The sequence below is a fragment of the Oryzias melastigma genome, linkage group LG16 (assembly GCF_002922805.2).
Source record: "Oryzias melastigma strain HK-1 linkage group LG16, ASM292280v2, whole genome shotgun sequence".
Taxonomy (NCBI): Eukaryota; Metazoa; Chordata; class Actinopteri; order Beloniformes; family Adrianichthyidae; genus Oryzias; species Oryzias melastigma.
This window is the reverse complement of record NC_050527.1, coordinates 24,889,029-24,907,063: the sequence shown is the minus strand read 5'-3', so window position 1 is coordinate 24,907,063 and position 18,035 is coordinate 24,889,029. Positions and strand designations below refer to the sequence as shown.

The following is an 18,035-nucleotide window of genomic DNA, read 5'->3' as shown; positions in this document are numbered from 1 at the left end:
ATAAACATACACACATACTTTTTTTTGTCATTAAACATTTTGTCTACTACTGCAAATATTCAAGCATGCTGCTATTATACATATATCAGGAATTTTTGTATTTTGTCCATGTCACACATTTATAACTTTTTTTAAACAAGTATATATTATTGCATTGCTTTTATTCCAAACTTAGATTTTTCTACAATTTTACTCCACATACCAACACACAGAATTATTTTTTGTGCGTATTATAGGTTGTTTGAATTTCCCTGTTCCACTTAATTTATGGGAATCATCTCTCAGCATGAAAAGTTTCTGAATATTGTATGGTAATACATTGTTATATGCTTTGCATATTATTTGGGCTGTTTGATAATTTATGCGATCTTGTAATTTTAGTGATTTAGACTATAAAAAGTTGGTTAGTGTGGTCCAGGTATCCTACTTTATGCATAATCCCAACTGCTTGATTTTGTAACATGTATAATGGGTGTACTGAGGATTGGTAGTTATTTCCCCATACTTCTTTACAGTAGAGACAGGTCTGAGACACCTACAACATCTCCATAAATATTCTCTTTTTGAATATCACGAGATTTGTGGTTTGATGTTAGCCCATGGACGCCTTCATAATGGGACGTTATGAGCTTCTCATCCCTGAGGCAGACTCAACAGGTGACTTTGCACCAGTAGTTACCTCCTTTACCTGTGCAAGCTCAGGATTTATCACTGTGATTCATGCTAAGAAAGGCAAAACAGAACAAGCTATTGTTTCAGGTATTTCTGCGACCTCTAGGTTAGATTGTACTTTTTTACAGTTACATTTTGGATCTATTTTTGATCAAAATAAAATTATTAACCTAATTTTAAATTCTATGTTTGGCTGATATACTTTAATAAAAGAAAACAACCCTCCCACAGACAGCTATGCTAACACTCGGTGTGTTCTTCCTGAACAGCACTGTAAACTTAGCTGCATTGTTTCTCGCTAACCTGAGGCTCCACGTTACCTGTTGCTGCCAGATGACGACATGTATGCTAACGAAGAGTGATTGACAGCAAAACGGGCCAATCCTGTGGCCGCTAGAAGCAGGTGTCCGTCGGCCATTGACTATTCGGAGCGAGCGGGGGGCGGGGCTGAGGAACTGACGTTGCGCGCGCAGCCTTGGTGATGGCAAGTGACAGGCGAAGAGGAGAGGACGCGTCGAAAGTTTTCCGTCGGAGAAAAGGACCACAGTTAGCATCGTGTCGTCGACTGACGGCGACTTGACGTTTGAAAGCCACGCCGCGGTCGTCTCCGTGAGTTTCCAGGTGGTGTTCGTCGAAGAAAACCGACACAAGTTCGACTAAATTCGTAGCGTCGCCGAAGCGGAGCAACGATGACGAACAGGGAGGACGAGTACGACTACCTGTTTAAAGGTGAGTGTGTGTGTGTGGCCTTCAGCTCGAGAATGTCCCGGGAGTCCGTGTCATTTGATGCCGGACTGTCGCTGCCCTCGCGCGGATCTCCCACAAGCACCTGCTCCGGGACTTTCGCTGTTTCCCGCACGACTCTGTGACCCTGAACGCCGCACCAGTTTGTCCCTGAAAACCATCACAGGTCCTGACTTCAGTTATATCATGTAAATGTAAACATTATAAATTAAAAATGTACATTTATTTCAAATTAACGTAAAAATCACTCCCTGTGTAGTAGAGAATCTGATGTTTTAAACATGTTTTATCTTCAAGTTTGAATATTTATACAAATAAATTTAGTTTTAGTTTAACAGAATACCACACATGAGGCCAGAAACCAGTTTTAATAGGCCATAACGTTTGTTGACACGTCATGATGTGGCATTTTGTATCAAAGGTGTAGTTACAGGTGTGTGTGGGGGTGGAGGCTTTGTTTCAGATGATAAGTGAGCAGATCTGAAGCCATCCTGGCCTTTTCTTACTCAGATCTCTAAACAAGCATGTGCTGCCAAACTGGAAATACCTGCATGAAGAATGTTTGGCCATGAAAAAACTGGGGTTGTGCGACAGTCACCTGCCCTCGGAGACTCCTCTGGCTTTGATGGAATTTGTCTGAATCTCCTCAAGAATGCTGATGAAGGTGTTGCTTGATATTGTTCCCTCGATTCTCTTGTTCAGTGATTCAGGCTGAGTCATTTTTTGTTCCCTACGGCAGAAACTCAACTTTTTTTTTACGGCTTTCAGGCCCATAAAGGCGTCTTTATTTTGTACAGTCAGCTGTCAGAAAGACAGTTGTCTGCAGAAATGAATCAGAATAGGCAGTAATGAAGAGTTATTAGCTGTGGAACCAGCTGTGTGATCTGGTTTCATTCTTATAGTCAGTCAGTGATTGAGGTGCAGCCCTGTGTGATATGATGGTTTGCTCTCTTGTCATTGAGCTGAACAATTGAGGCGGAACAATGGCAGGTGACTGGGTGTGAATGCTGCCAGCCTCACCAGTCTGGGAGGACTTGCATAATGATTTTCTCCTCCACCCCAGGATCTTTTGTGAAAGTGAAAAGACTAACTTCACAACTGAGCTGGATCGTGGCTTCCTTCAGAGTGAGCGCTGCTCCTTTGAAGGCCAGCTGCTTACCAGTTTCAACACTCCTGTTCCTGTTTCCCAACATCGGGGTGGTGAGTCGCTGCTGTAGGTTCCTTTTAGCAGACTGACTCACCTGACTATTGTGGAAGTAGCCTTAATTAGATCCACCCTGATGATCCGCCCTGCTCGATGGGAGCAGATCCAGATTTGTTTAGCATTAAAGGAACAACAAATCATAAAAGGTATCTCCTTAACCAACCCTGGAGTGATGCTTCTTATCCCAACAAAGACTGGAGGATTCTCAGAGTTTCATTTGGATTTAAAAAACATCAAACTTATTCAGTCTGGTATGACGCATTCATCTTTCTGACAAGTCTTTGACCCTTACATACCATCATTTTTCAGTACTTGTCCATTTGAGATTAAATAAACCTTTAAATGTTTTATAATCTTATCTGTTCCCCAGAGATACAAACTTTGCTTTTAACTTGTCTAAGCTGTATTAAAGTACCTTGAAGTCACAGAAAAATGAACACAGAAATCATAGAGTTTACCTAATCATTAATATTGATGTAATGGTTGGTTTATCTTGTTATGTACAAAACTGAAAGCTACGTACACACCAGGCATTTGACGCCCATTCAAGAATATGCGTGGAGTTCATTTCGTCAATGACTTAAATAGTTCATTTGATATTTCAGAAAAGTTGTGCATTTTGTGCTACAAACACCAAATGTGCCACAAATGTACCTTAGAATCCCCTCTTTCAGAAAAGCACAACATCAACCAGAAAATTCCAAAATGGCAGACATTTGTAAAGATGTCACAAAAATAGTCGGTGTCTATTTGCCACAGTCTCAACCACATTGGCCGTTCATATTTTGAAATATTGGATTTTCTCGTTTCTAGTCTGCTTTTTGGACTGAAGGGCTCCATAGGTACGTTCATGTCAAATTCTGTGCTTGTAACACAAAATACACAATTATTTGAATTCCTGGATCCACTTTAACACTGGACAAGCAGGGAGGGGCCTCTATTTCTTCTTCTTTTTTTAAATATTATATTAATATGCAAAATGTTGAATCGGTTCAAATCTTGCAATTTGGGTACCAAACAGAAACAGTTCTGTTCATTGGCAGCCTCCTTGCAATGGTGGATGTGGATTACCATCATGTCAGTAGAATGGTCTTGCCTTTCTTGATTTGGAAAATAAACTAAAAACTTGTCAGGCTCGTAACTGTGAATAATTTCACCAGATAAACCAAAATCCGTTCATCACTACCAGAGATGAGTCGCTGAGTGGTCAAAGTTTGATGAACGTTCAGTTGCCAAATATGGCCTGGAAACGGTTGTAGAAATGTGAGAATTTTTACCCAAAATGTTAATTTATTTGTATTTACAAAGACTTTTCATTGCAAGAGACTGTTGGAACGCATGTTGCAAAGGGCGGTGTAAACAAAGCTGCAAAAGTGTGGAACAGATTTAAAAGTTATCTTCAGTTTGAAGTCAAACCATTGACTATGTATAAGAATTGGACTGAGTGATTCCCCCTGGCGTTCCAAACAGGAAGAACCTGCTGGCTCCAAGAGGCCAAAATCTCACAGACTTCCAAAGACCGTTCTACTGGTCAGAATAACTATTCCTGCTCTGATACATTTTTTTTAACGTGTTCTTGATAACCCTCATTTTTAAAGTGGTTGACATCAAAGTGTTGACTCAGATCGACTCGTACCAATCACTGCTTACTGACGATATCTGGCACCAACATGGTGGCCTCCATATTGCGAAAATGGGCAACTGAATTGACTTCTATACAGAGCCAAAGCCATTTTCTATGAAGGACGTCAAACACACTCTGTCCGGTTCTCTTGTATCTCCTTTCCACTGAGCGGTACGGCCCAGTCTGGTATTTTGAGCATTTCCATCATAAAATAGACCCATGAAGCCCCCATTGGGTACCCATTGGTTATAGGTTTATAGAAAAATGAACAGTTGGCGCAGAGCTACTGGTGAATCCCGTTGATTGGCAGAAAGTCATTATGACAAAAGAAAGCCACTCTTCTTTCAAACAACATAAAAAGCATGACGTAGCAAAAGCCAATCGGACTGTACTGTACCAGTCAGTGGAAACGCGGCTTTATACAGTCAATGTGACATTCATAACCTTAATTATCATCTGTATGTGATAAAACTCATATGTGCTCCTGAATACTTTCATTTACGTTAATTCTCCCTCTTTCTCACATGTGATTCATCATGTTTTTCTCCAGTGTTATGTATCAAAGTACTCTCTAAAAACGTGGTGATTAAACAGGAAGTTGTGTTCTGTATGTTCATTCACATCTGACAGTTTCTGGAACATTTGACATATGTTTAAAAACATCACTGATCTTTGCTTGAGCGGTACAATATCAACTATTATCTTTGCAGTTGATTTTATTTAGAAACAAACAAAAAAGGATAAAAAAAGAACCAGTACTTTAAATAAGAATATTGTGCGGTGACGTCATCTTTCAGTCTGTTTCTGCTCATGTCATTTTAATTTGGTGTTTCCCTACTATAATTCAGTCCGGATGTCACTGGGTTGCAATCCTTGGCATTAGCCACAAACCTTTCACTTCCTGTTTCAATTTAAAGCGTTTCTACTTATGACTGAATAGACGCTCCTTTTGAATTAGGACTTTTATTGTGAAAGATTCAGCCAGCAACAAACAAAAAGTGATCAGAGCTCAGTTCATTGCAGAGCGGCGTCTGGAGGTCACGCGTGGAGGGGTGAGAGGCGTGTCCTCCTGCCGGTTTTCACCTGTCTTTTTCTCCTGCAGTGGTTCTGATCGGAGACTCCGGTGTGGGCAAGAGCAACCTGCTGTCCCGCTTCACCCGCAACGAGTTCAACCTGGAGAGCAAGAGCACCATCGGGGTGGAGTTCGCCACCCGCAGCATCCAGGTGGAGGGGAAGACCGTCAAGGCGCAGATCTGGGACACGGCGGGCCAGGAGCGATACCGAGCCATTACGTCAGCGTGAGTCCTTCGCTGTGTTTGAGCTGAACATCTCGCATCCATGACTGTTCCAGATTTAAGTCTGAACTAACAGAGACGATGAAGCGATTGAAGAAATGGGTTCAGAAGTAAAGAACCGGATCTTTAAGCTCAGGTTTGGTTCTTTAGATCTCTCTGCTGCCTGTAGGTTTTTGGAAAAAGGTTAAATCAGGGCCAGGTGACCTTTTTTGTGAAGGTTCAGGATTAAAAGCTTCTTTCTGAGGAGATTCTCTGTGTGGCGTTCATGAACCCTCCAGCTACTTCGTAAAGCAAAGCGTTCTCTGATGTTCAGCATAGAGCAGAGCATCCGTCCTCTGTGCTGAAAGCTAAGCAGAAACATTTCCAGAAGTGATTCAGGACGTTCCTCTTTGTCTGGACTCAGCAGGAATTGTCTTCGTAACAACTTCCGTCTGTGAATCAGACTCGCACGTGTGTGAAGCCGGTCAGCCGGCGCTCATTTGTGTGAGGAGGTGACGTGTGGCGCCGCTCTCCCGCTGCAGGTACTACCGCGGAGCCGTCGGAGCGCTGCTGGTCTACGACATCGCCAAGCACCTGACCTACGAGAACGCCGAGCGCTGGCTGAAGGAGCTGCAGGACCATGCCGACAGCAACATCGTCATCATGCTCGTGGGCAACAAGAGCGACCTGCGCCACCTGAGGGCGGTGCCCACAGACGAGGCCAAGGCCTTTGCAGGTACTCCTCTGATGATGCACTCGTCTGATGTCATCGCTTCCTGGGTCGGTGCTGCAGAGCGAGTCACGTATCCTCATGGAGGTTTTGACTTCTCTGCAAAAACAAGTAGCAGCCTACTTGTTAACAGTAGGGCTGCCACAAAGCATTATTTTATTAGTCGACTAATCGGGACATGTTAAAGTGGATGTAAAGCACACATCTTAACCATGATTAGCTTTAAAATAACTAAAAATAAAGACAATTAAGATGATAGTTTATTAAACTTTGAATGAATCGTGCAGCTTCTGTCCTTCATTTGGTTCTGGCATTAAAACAAGATTGAAACAAATGAGGTCGGCATCTGAAATAAGGAAAAAAAATTAAAGTTTTGGTCTCACTGACTCAAATAATTAAAAAAGTACATTTTTGGTGCTGAACGGTCACAATTTTGTTCAGCTTTACTGCACTCTGACTCCATATAATATTAAGTAATGAATAATCAACTGTTAAATTAGTCATGGACTATTTTAATAGTCGATTAGTTATCGATCAGTCGACTAATCATGGCAGCACTAGTTAACAGCTACTAGGCTGCAGCCTACTAATAGCCTAAAACTAGGAAAAGAACACTAATCTTTAGAAGAAAACCACTAGAAAGTTGTAAGATCACTTGTCTGTGCAGTAATTATTTTTTTAAACAAGAATTCTCATAATATGATGTCAAAATCAAGAGTTAAGGAGTTCCATACAAGCATTCAAAAAAGGAAAAATCAGCTGATAGAATTATTTCAAACTACATCTTATACAGACTAATATTAATTTTTTTAGCTAGTTCTAAGAAAATTTGGCTTATAATTTTTGAATTTTATGAACCTTATCGTTGTTAATTTTTTATACAGTGATAAAAAAATGAGTGTAATTGGTGGAAATTGTTCATTTTAGAACAAAATGAGAAAACGATTATTGTATAAGTTGGACCATCTTGATAAATCCTCATAAAATCAAAAACTAGTGTGTATTCTTAGATAATAAATCTAACATTTTTTTGTGAAATAAAGACAAGGAATGCCAGTCTAATTAAACATTTATTGAACTTTATAAATAACATTCTAAAAATGTAACCATTTTTTTTTTTTCTTTTTAGTCTTAAATTAAGTTTTTATTTTGCCAAGAATGATAATTTCATTATTTTTAGATCCTAACTCTGAATGAGACAAATTCTTGTTTGATCGTGAGAGAAGCCTGGAAGGTGTGGAGCTAAGAGAAGTTAGAACAACTTCAAACTTTATTAAATATCTTGAATGTCTAAAGGCGAGGTTTTATATCTTTGCAAGGATCAAATAGTTCAGTGTTCTTTTCCTAAAACTGAAAATTCTTTAGAGTTTCCCAGAGAGCGCCCCCTGTGGCCGCTGTGGTTGTCTCTTACCTTTGCTCCGGGTCACAGCTCGGACTGAGCATGCTCAGTCCTGCAGCACGTCTTTTTGAACATTCTTAGTGTTTTATTTTGAAATAAAATATTGAGACCTTTGAGTTTCCATGAAATCTGACCATAAAGCTGAAATCATTCAGTGAAAATGGAGGATTTAATTATATAAAGAACTGGAATTATAACTTCAATTCATTTGTTTCCTTCTACTTTTTGAACAGATAAGTTAAAAAATAAAGCTATCTTGCATTGTGTTGTCTGTACTCTTGCAGGCGCACAACAACACAAAACACAACTCTGTGTGGCAGCAGGACTCTCCTCTGACTGAGAGCTCAGGTGAACAGCGCCCCCTGATGGCTTGCAGCCTCCTCCTCAGTCTGCATTGATCATCAGGTTCTTCAAACCTGAAAAACGCAGCAAACAAAGGACATCTTTGTTTCCTGCTTTTCAGAGTTTGACGCCTCGTTTACATGAGGACGGCGAGCTATGCAAAGCGTCTGAGCTTCCAGAGGAGAGCTCAACTGAAAAACATCGCTGCAGCAAAGAGAGAGAGCTCTCATTTTTGTTTAAATACTGGCGTTAGAGTCACAGATGTGAGGGTTTGTTGCCCGCGTCCCTCAGGCTGTCACAGCATTTCGGCCACAGTTCAGGGTTTTTCCACCATGACTCACTCAGACCCACAGCCTAACAATATTAGCATGTTTACTCACACCCGTTTTATGAATGTCCAGATGTAAAAGACAAAGTCACTGCTCTGAACTTTTTTATGTTCTGTTTCCAATTTTTTTTACCCTTTTTTCATTTTTCCAGAGAAGCACGGCTTGTCCTTCCTGGAAACGTCGGCGCTGGACTCTTCTAACGTGGAGCTGGCGTTCCAGACGATTCTGACAGGTCAGCTTTTTACCTGTTTACCTTCAAGCCTGGAGGGGCTGCAACAAGTCAGTCCTTTAAAACAATTAAAAAAACATTTTGTTTCTTCAAAAGTAGACTTTTAGAGCATTGCCTCTTTCCTGTCACTAGATGGCAGCAACACCCAGCTAAAGTGTGCAGTCCTCTTTAGCAGGAGTGATTTCAAAGCTAAACTTCTCATCTGAAAAATAAATGCTTGAGGTTATAAAGTTCTTAATGCCCTAAACACACTCAAAACGTGAAGCTTCCACTTGACCCTCCCGGGTAGTTCATTTCTTACACTTTGTGATTCCTGAAGCCGTCCATCACTGCAGATGTTTTCAGTTTCATAAAAACTTCACACCAGCAGGCGTCCTCCCTGATCTTCAGTTTGATTTTTGAGTGATGAACATTGGAGAGGCTTCACTTTTATCTGACATTCAGGCGGGACCGCCAGAGTGGAGCCAAAAGTCTGCAGTTGTGCTTTTGTTTGTCCTCATTTGTTGCTCAGATTTCTCTGCATCTTCTTACTTCCTCCTCTTCCTCCTCTTCCTCGCAGCCATCTACAACATCGTGTCACAGCGGCAGATGTCCGGCCGGGCCGACGGCGACTTTTCCCCTGCCTCCAATGTGGTTCCCATCAGCGTGGAGCCCACCCAGACCTCGTCCAGTAAGGGCTCCTGCTGCCAGACCAACTGAGACTTCAGCGCCGACCTTCTCCGTCACGTCCAGAAGACCAGAGGACACTGGGAGGGGGAGGGGTGCGGAGACGGGTAGACGGACTCTCTCAGGCTTAGAGAAAGTGAAGAGGAGGAGCAGGGATGGTAAAGAGGCGTTAGATGAGCGGACAGGAAGTGTGAGGAGTGAATGGGCGGGATGAAGGTGAGCCCCTCCCACCATCGAAACAGCTACATCATCAGAAACAATACAACATCAAACTTGACGCCCTTTTTCTGACTGATCTTTTCTATTTGTCTTCCATTAAGAGGGTTGGAGGACGTACCAACAAACGGTTACAATATTTATAAATATAGATTTAGACTTACACACAGACGTGTTACAAACACAATCAGACTTTCATACACATGCACACATATATAGGTATGTGTACATGTGCATTCAGATGTATTGATGTATTGACAGACGTTCAGGTGGATGCATGTCTAGAAATACAGATGTAAAGACATAAAAACAGACATTCAAACAGACGTGCAATCAGACAGATGTGGGTTACGATATAAAGATGGAAGTTGAGAAGAGTGTACAATCAGACATACAGGCAGACATACAATCAGACATACAGGCAGACATACAATCAGACTTACAGTCAGATGTACTATCAGACAGAAGTAAAGACAGACATAGGTTCAGATATACAGACATAAAGACAAGTTAAGAATGATCTATAGTACAATCAGACATACAGTCGGTCAGACTTACAGTTGGACGTTCAGTCAAACATACAATCAGACACTCTGAAAGACGCACAATCAGAAAGACGGTCAGACCTTCAATCGGATATACTATCAGATAGATGGAAAGACGGACGTAGGTTCAGATATACAGACGTACAGAGATAAAGACAGAAGCTCAGAGGGACGTACAGTCGGATAGTTGGTCAGACGTATGATCGGACGTTCAATCAGACATACAGACAGACACACAATCAGACGTACGATCGGGCATTCAATCGGATTTACTATCATACAGATGTAAAGACAGACGTAGGTTCAGATCTACAGACATACAGACAGAAGGACTTGCAGTACAGTCGGATAGTTGGTCAGACGTATGATAGGACGTTCAATCAGACACTCAGACAGACACACAATCAGGCGTACGGTCGGACGTTCAATCGGATGTACTATCAGACAGATGTAAAGACAGATATAGACGATATGTCATATAGACCTACAGACATCGTGACACAAGTTCAGAAGGACGTACGGTGCAATCGGACATACAATCGGACAGTTGGTCAGACAAACCGTCAAACATACAGACATTCAGACAAACGCACAATCAGACATACAGTCGGATGTACTACCAGACAGATGTAAACATGTACAGACATACAATCAGACAGACAAACAACCAGATGTACTATCAGACAGACCTACAGTCAGACATCCAGACAGCTGTAGTTTCAGACATAAAGACAGACATACAGTCAGACGTAAACAAAGACGATCTGAAATGTTCCTTCGCCACTTTTTCTAGATCAGAATGTTCAGCTGCTCATCTGCGTTCATGCAGACTTGGATCAATGTTTGGGTTCTGAGGGGTTTTCTGTGTGTTTATGTGCTGGAAGGGGTCGGTCTGACCATACGGGGCGGCTTAGGGCACCCCCACCCCCCTTCCAACAGCGCCTTCTTGCCTCCCTGGCTCTCCTCTGGATGAGTCATGCCGGGCTGCAGAGCTGCCCCTGTCAGTCGGTGAGCGGCGCTCCTGACCCCCCCTCGCCCCCATCTCAACCTTTGAGGCATCAAGGGGGCGATTCCAGGGTGCCTTAAACGCATGCACAACACTACTGCTGCTGCTGCCTTCTAGCTTGAATGGATGTTTGATGGGATGATGTAGTGGAGTGGGGGGGGGGCAGAGCCCTACTCCTGTGGTCTCTGATGCTGAGACGGCTTGTTTTACTGTAAATGAAATCCTGCGCTGCCTGCTGTCTGTCTGCGTGGAACTGGAACAAGACTCTGCCTGCTGGGATCTCCCCGAGGTCTGCCCGCGCTCTCACTCGTCTTTGTTTCCTGTCAGGGCTGGGGAGGGGGGGCGGGCGGCGTTCAGCAGCCACGTTGGGGTTGGTTAGGATCTAATAGTTTAATAGATGAGGAAAGGGAGCGAGTGGTGGCGTCAGGAGGGGGCTGGAGCGCGTCCAAAGGTTACGGACACACAGATGGTGTTTCCACATCAACGCTGACCGCCGACGAACACGAGACATAACCTGGGGGGGGCTGTGGGTTCGGGCCTTTTTAACCTTTATTCTAACATATGTATATCCGGACTGCACGTGTACAAATAAATCTCCTTTGTTACAGACGCCTCTCGTGTCTTTGCGGGCGACGGTCCCGGTTTTCGGGCGATGACATAATGGCCTGTGTAATTTAAGATTTCTGCAGAGTGCTGCAGCGAGAGCTCGGCCCTCTGATTTCTGATATTAAATATTAATGGTCATCATCAAAGGATCAATTCAGCCGCCAGGACTCCTGGTTGAGGAGAAGAAAAAAAACGCCCAGAGTCGGCTTCAGCTGGAGATCATTTCATTTCCATTTTATTAGAAACATTTACAATACATCTTCAATCTTGAAAAAATAACAAAGAACCAGAACTAACATGGAGCAGATACAATAATAATAATATTAATAATAATAAAAATGTCTCCAAAAAATGTAATTCACCAAAAAAAAGTGTGCTATAAGAAATAAACCTGCAATATCACATGCCTCATAAAGGGCACGGCACACTGTGACAGAGTTCAAACACTTCTTATGCCTTTTTTTTTTTCCTTTTTCTTGTTTATTTTGTCTTTTTTTTGTTGTTTTTTGTCGAGCTTTTTTTGCCCATCCATCAGAGTGTTGGCTCAGGGCCGCAGCAGCGACCCTCCTTCACTGCTCACAGAGAAACCAGAAACTAACGCACTACGAGCACTATCTTCAGACCGGTATGAAACACCTCCACTGTGCCGGAAAAATTGGAAACGCTACCAAAGACAAACTGTCGGACTGTATCGGCCTCTCAGGAAGAACCAGCGCCGCCAGAGCCAAACGGCACCAGCGGGTCGGGCCTCTGCGTGGGGCTGAGGTGGTCTGGCTCAAACTCTAGAGACTCCAACTATGAAAATCTACAGCGGAGAGGCGGACCGGGCCCTCCGGCGCCGCCCCTCCGGTCTAAGTGACCATACAACATACATGCAAACTACCACGGTAATGAATCTGCTGTGTGTGTCTGTGTGTGCGTCTAGTTACATAGATCTACAGCGCGCGCCCATCGAGCGCCGATCGGGCGATGGCACTCACCGATCGGCAGATCGATGGGAGCGATGGCGGATGTAGAGGTGGAGTGAGTGTTCAGGGAATGTGCAGCCCTAACGGCCGGACGGACGGAGGGTCACGGCTGCCTCATCCATTCCAAGCAGTTCTCTAACATTTCTAGAAGAAAAAGTGAGTTTAGATTACAGAGGAAATGAGCGATGAGTTTCAGTCAGTCAGTCAGTTAACGAGGGGGACGAGGGGTTTACAGCAAGCAGCACTGAAAACCATGCTGATGCAAGAAAAATAGAGAATTGAGGCACAAAATCCAAGCTCTGTGACTAAAATATCTCCAAATCCTAAAAAATATTCTATTATTTTCTGTCATTATTCCGCGCGGGACGCACAGATGTTGAGGCGACGCACGTCTGAAGTTAAAATTTCAGCTATAAGAGACTCGTTCGGAAAAAAGTTTCCATAACTTTCATAAATAAAACTTCTCATTTTAGTAGAAACTGACTTCCTGTGTTTAGAAATATATTAACTTCTTGTCATTTTAATTAAAAAACAAAACGTCTCAAGGTTACCCATAAATATGTTGCTTCATTTTTTTTATTTTTCATAAATAACATCCAGATACTGACTTCTTTTTTCCTCTGCTTTCTATGAAATAATAGCCCATGTTAGCAAAATAGATTAGAGAAACTGTAATATGTTTTTTTTATTCATTTTTAAGTTACTTTCTATAAATGTATGCGGAAGAACTCAAATATAGACTAAGTTGAAAACTCGTTGCAAATTCTTTCCTAAAAAAAGACAAACAAACAAACAAACTTAAAGCTGACGTATAGAAATCGACAGAAGGGGGAGCAGAGGGGCCGCCCCCCCCTTTCAGCTGTGTCTCTTTACATTCAAATGCATTGCTTCTTTCTATTTGTGACATGTTGGTACGTTTGCTTAAGTGCATCCATTGAAAATAAGGATTTCCTATCACTCCTTTAAAAGGGATTCTACATAAAATGCATAAAAAGAGCTTTTGGATATTAAGAGAAGGAAAAACATCTACTGTAATAGTAAGATTAATACAATATTGTAAATAATACTAACAAGAATGAGTCGCCCCGCCCTCAAAGTAGCTGCTGCTGGACAACAAGACTTAGCATACTCTTAGGAGTCATCATAATAATAATAATAATAATATGGATCAGTTAAACTACACTGTAAATATGTGGTTTCAAACCAATGTTCACTTTAAAGTCTTAAAGCTTTTGTACAAATCTTTAGGCGATCTTAACGTTTCCGATAAATCTTACCTATGTTACTATATTTCACTAACATGCAGTTAAACTTAAGACTTACGAACCAAAGTGCCAGGATGGAATTTGACGGATCGGACTTTATCGAGTTCATAAACTCTTCTTTTTTTTTTGTTCTTTGGCTACTTTTTCCTTTTCAAAGAAAAGAAAACCAGGCGGTGCAAAACAAACAAACAAACATGATTAAGGATGATTGTGGAAAAATTCCAAAGAACAGCGTCCTCAAAAACCCAGAAGTAATCCTCAAGTTTGTGATTGATGCGCAATGTAAGACTGTTTAAAACATAAAAATAAAAAAATGCTGAGTAAGCAGGCGGATTATTGCTTTTCGTCTGATAAATAAAAGCCGTTTCTTTCTGTTGGGAAAACGCTAATAAACATTTACAGATGGGATGGTTCATATAAGGATCTTTATTAGAGTCTGGTAAACTTATCTCTATATTTGGATGGAGGTAAAATAATATTTATCAACACGTATGGATCTATCTGATATACTATAACGGAGGAGGGTTTATAAAAGATCTACCCCCTCCTCCTGTGAAAATACCCCTCGCTTCAGCGGGTCTGTGCGCCTCCTCCCAACTGTATTTACAAGGAGGACTTCTCCCATAAACGTCCTCGTCACCGGACCGCCTCAGAACCAGCATCAAACCAACAAAATGATAGGGAATCCTTATGTGCACGTCTGTCAGATTTGAGTTCTCTTTCACCATCACGGGTCGGTTTGGTTTCCATCAAAATGTGTTTTCGTTTTAAATAAGGTGCTTCGTTTTCTAGTTTCGATCAGAAGTAATGTGTTGTTTTGAAAGGAGCCTAAAAATCCTGAAGGCCCACCCCCCTCCCCACCTGAAACGGCTTGATTCACATTCTTCTTTATCCAAAAATAACTGCTTTTATTTCGTGTTTCTTGGGAACGCTTCCATCAAAGATGCTACGATAAAAAACGTTAAGGCAACAAAAAAAATTATATTAAAAAAAATGTAAAAAAACAAAACAAGCATTGGCCAAAAATGTGCATCCCCCCTCCCCCCATCCTCTTCTACAGTGTCACACCTATAGGGGGGAGGGGGGCACCATGCATGGCCACCATGTGACAGCAGCTCCTGAAAGACCGTCAATGGAGTGGCTCGGTCTGCAGAGTCTCATTATTTTTTTTCCTTTAACCCCCCCTGCACTATCATTCAACAGCTCTAATCCTTACCCCCACTCTTGCAGCACCCCCTCCCCCCTGGCTGGGCTGGGGCGCAGGGGGTGTGTAATTCGATTCTGCTTAAACGGGGCGTTTCCTCGGATCTCCTGTCAATCACAATCGTCTGATTTCATTTCAGTCGAGGGGGCGATGTGGGGGGGTTGCTCATCTGATCATGTGATCCTGACGTGATCAAAGTCTAACCAGGTAACATGAATATTTTTGCCAGCTTCCAGTCTGTGGTGCATTTGGGGACAAAAGAGACCCCCCCTCTTCTTTTTTCCCCCCAGTTGAGCTAGAAAAGAAGAAAAAGTGGGGGAGGCAAAGGATAGAGAATGGGGGTCCCGCTTGCCCAGCCGCCCCCCTCCCTGCAAACACACAGGCATACACGGCCCGCACCTGGACCGACCCATTTGCCTAATTGTGAATGAGCGGATCCAGGCCGTGTCGGAGCTCCGCAGCCCCCACGCCACTACCGGGCCCAGACAAAGCCCCCCCCGAGCAGCAGCAGACGCAAAAGAACCCCTCCCAGACTGAAAATGGGAAAGAAAAGGGGGCTGAGGCCCCCAGCTCAGGGGGTCAGCGTGCGCCGTGAAACACCTGCTCCTGTACAGATCTGCTAATTGCGGCAGGGCGGCGGCGCCCTCACAAAACGCCGCTCAGGAGCGCTTTGTGGCCGAGTGACCAGGCGGGACATTGAGCGGCGGGCCAGCTGGACCGGCTCCAGGGCCTTTTTGGCCTCACAAGTGAAATCAATGCTCGGACCCACGTGCCCACCCCCCCCTCCACCGAGAAGCCGGGACCTGCCGAGGCCGCGACAGGAAGGCAGCGTTTAACCTCCGCCGGCTCCCCACAAACCCACATTCAGCCTTTTGTTTGCTTCACAACGACACCAGAGTCCAGAACCGCGCCGCAATTCAATCCTGTTTTACGCCGAGATGATTGTAAGGTGCATTTTTTTGTTCCTTTGTCCTTCGGGGTCAGTCCTCGACAAGCGTCCTCCAGCTTCAGCGTCAACCCAAAGATCGGATCATAAAAAGGTTCACATTACTGTGTGCCCACTCTGTGATTCATGAATGAAAAACAGCAGCAGTCAAAAACTCAAAAAGCAAGGTTCTATACGTCTCTTATAAACAAAATTTTTATAAAATATATATGCATATATATGTATATATATAAAAAAGGAAAACTTAAAAATATTTCTTAGACTTTTTAGTAAAGCAAGCAGGGCCTTCTAAAATATCTGCTTGATTGGTTTAAAATTTTCTGAAAACAAAGGTGTAGAATAGTAATAATCATAAGAAGAGGAACTCATCGCTGGAGAAACACTGACAAACTGAGAGTAAAAACGGGGCGGTTCCTTAGGAGAATATCCGGATGGCCTGAGTGACCTGGGTGTGGCACACCGGGCACTCGGGGTGGTTCAGCTCGCAGATTCGGATGGCGCATTCCATGCAGAACAGGTTGTGGCCGCAGGGCACCAGGGCAGCCGTCACCTTGCTCTCGAAGCAGGTCATGCAGTCCCGCACGCCGGCCGGGGGCGAGTCCGGCACCGGCATCCGGCCGGGGAAGCCCTCGCCCGCCGAGGTGGGCTCGCTGTGGGCGCGGCGGGCCTGGGCGTGAGGTGAGCCGGACACTACCGAGGAGCTGTTGGTGGTGCTGCCCCCGCAGGGCTCGGGCAGGCCGGGGGACAGTCTGGTCAGGGGCAGCGGGAGGCCCCCGAAGCTCTTGGAGCGCTGCTGGGCGTAGAAGGCCACCTGTTTGGGGTAGTCGGGGTCGCCCCAGCTCTGCGTGCCCTCAGACCCGAAGTAGGAGCAAGTTTTCTCCCCCGGGCTGGAGAAGCTGCCCTTGCTGTAGTCTCCCCCACCCCCGCCTCCAACCATGGCATCCGAGAAGTTCTGGCGGTAGTTGCTGGTCAGGGGTTTGCGCTGACCCCCCTGCAGCCCCCACACCTGCTGGAGCCGGCTCTCCAGCCCGCCGCTGCTCGCCGGGCTGCTCCCGCCGTTCGGCCCCAGACAGTCGTTCTCGTTGTTGTGGTCGTGCAGGCCGCCCGTTCGGAAGGCGATGTGGGCCTCGATCTCCTCGCGGGCCCGCTCCGCGTTGCTAGGCGACCCGGTGATCTCAAAGACGGGGTCGCGGTCCCGGCTGGGGGTAACGATGTAGGTGCAGGTCTGCTGCTGGATGCGTTTGATGGTGGAGCCTTTGGGGCCCACCACCAGCCCCACCACCCGGTATGGCACTCTCACCTGAATGGTGGTCTGACCCGGGAGCGGCGTGGGCGGGGAGCCGCTGAAGGACACCCCCAGCTTGTTTCGGGATGCCCGGAGCATGGAGAAGTGCTCAGCGGCCGAGATGATTTCTCTGCGGGCCAGGGCCACGTCCTCCTTCCGGCCCGTTATTAGGAAGACAGGCTCCTCCCCCCGGACCGGCGTCTTGATGTAGGTGTTAGTCTTGGCTCGCAGTGCTTTGATCTTGCAGCCTGCAGGGACAAAAAGAAGCATCAGCTGATCGGACCCACATTTATTTCCGCCTAAGTCTGAGCGCAGCGAGGGCGTTCCTGACCCCTGACCTCCGCCTGAACCCGCACTCAGCCCACGTAGGCTTCACTTTGGGACCGCGCTTCGCAGCCACTCTGTTTTTGATCATCCTGCGAGTCTTTTACTCTATTAAGTGCCTTTCAGACGGCGTCCGAATGTGAGTGAGTGCTGCTTAATGTAATCTCAGGAGGAATTATCCGGGCAGGACCCGGCCGGATGCGTTTCAGCGCTTCTTCAGGGGGGCTGCAGGTGCTTTTAAGGTCAAGGAGAAGATGGCAGGACAGGAAGTGAAGGTTCTTCAGAGGACACAAGACTAAAACGACTCAAACAGCGTTTTCTAAACCAAAGCAGGCGTGGGGGTTGACTAAAGCGACCTGAAATTAAGGTCAGCAGAGAAGCGTTTTCCACAGACGGGCTGTGACGCGTGCTGTTTAGAGGAAGGGGGTGTGTGAGGCAGGGGCCAACCAACGGAGCC

At 44.7% G+C, this 18,035-nt stretch overlaps 2 protein-coding genes across 2 annotated transcripts in view; one reads left to right on the top strand and one right to left on the bottom strand.

Moving 5' to 3' along the window:
- The first annotated feature begins 1,106 nt into the window (after nt 1-1,106).
- On the top strand, nt 1,107-11,589 carry rab11al (RAB11a, member RAS oncogene family, like). The gene is made up of 5 exons (XM_024258514.2): nt 1,107-1,401; nt 5,347-5,542; nt 6,061-6,254; nt 8,470-8,550; nt 9,107-11,589. The coding sequence occupies exons 1-5, from the start codon at nt 1,362-1,364 to the stop codon at nt 9,244-9,246; spliced, it is 651 nt and encodes a 216-aa protein (XP_024114282.1). The 5' UTR covers nt 1,107-1,361; the 3' UTR covers nt 9,247-11,589.
- A 204-nt stretch (nt 11,590-11,793) lies between these two features.
- The window catches only part of mex3a (mex-3 RNA binding family member A), an 8,265-nt gene continuing 2,023 nt past the window's right edge, over nt 11,794-18,035 (bottom strand). The window contains exon 2 of the mRNA XM_024258293.2: nt 11,794-17,502. Within this exon, the coding sequence (XP_024114061.1) occupies nt 16,385-17,502 (1,118 nt within the window). The 3' untranslated portion in view covers nt 11,794-16,384. The remainder of the gene's footprint in view (nt 17,503-18,035) is intronic.

Coding starts and splice junctions, on each gene's coding strand:
- rab11al (XM_024258514.2), top strand. CDS start 1,362: ATGACGAACAGGGAGGACGAGTACGACTACCTGTTTAAAG. Junction 1,402..5,346: donor GTACGACTACCTGTTTAAAG/GTGAGTGTGTGT, acceptor TTTCTCCTGCAG/TGGTTCTGATCGGAGACTCC. Junction 8,551..9,106: donor GTTCCAGACGATTCTGACAG/GTCAGCTTTTTA, acceptor TCTTCCTCGCAG/CCATCTACAACATCGTGTCA.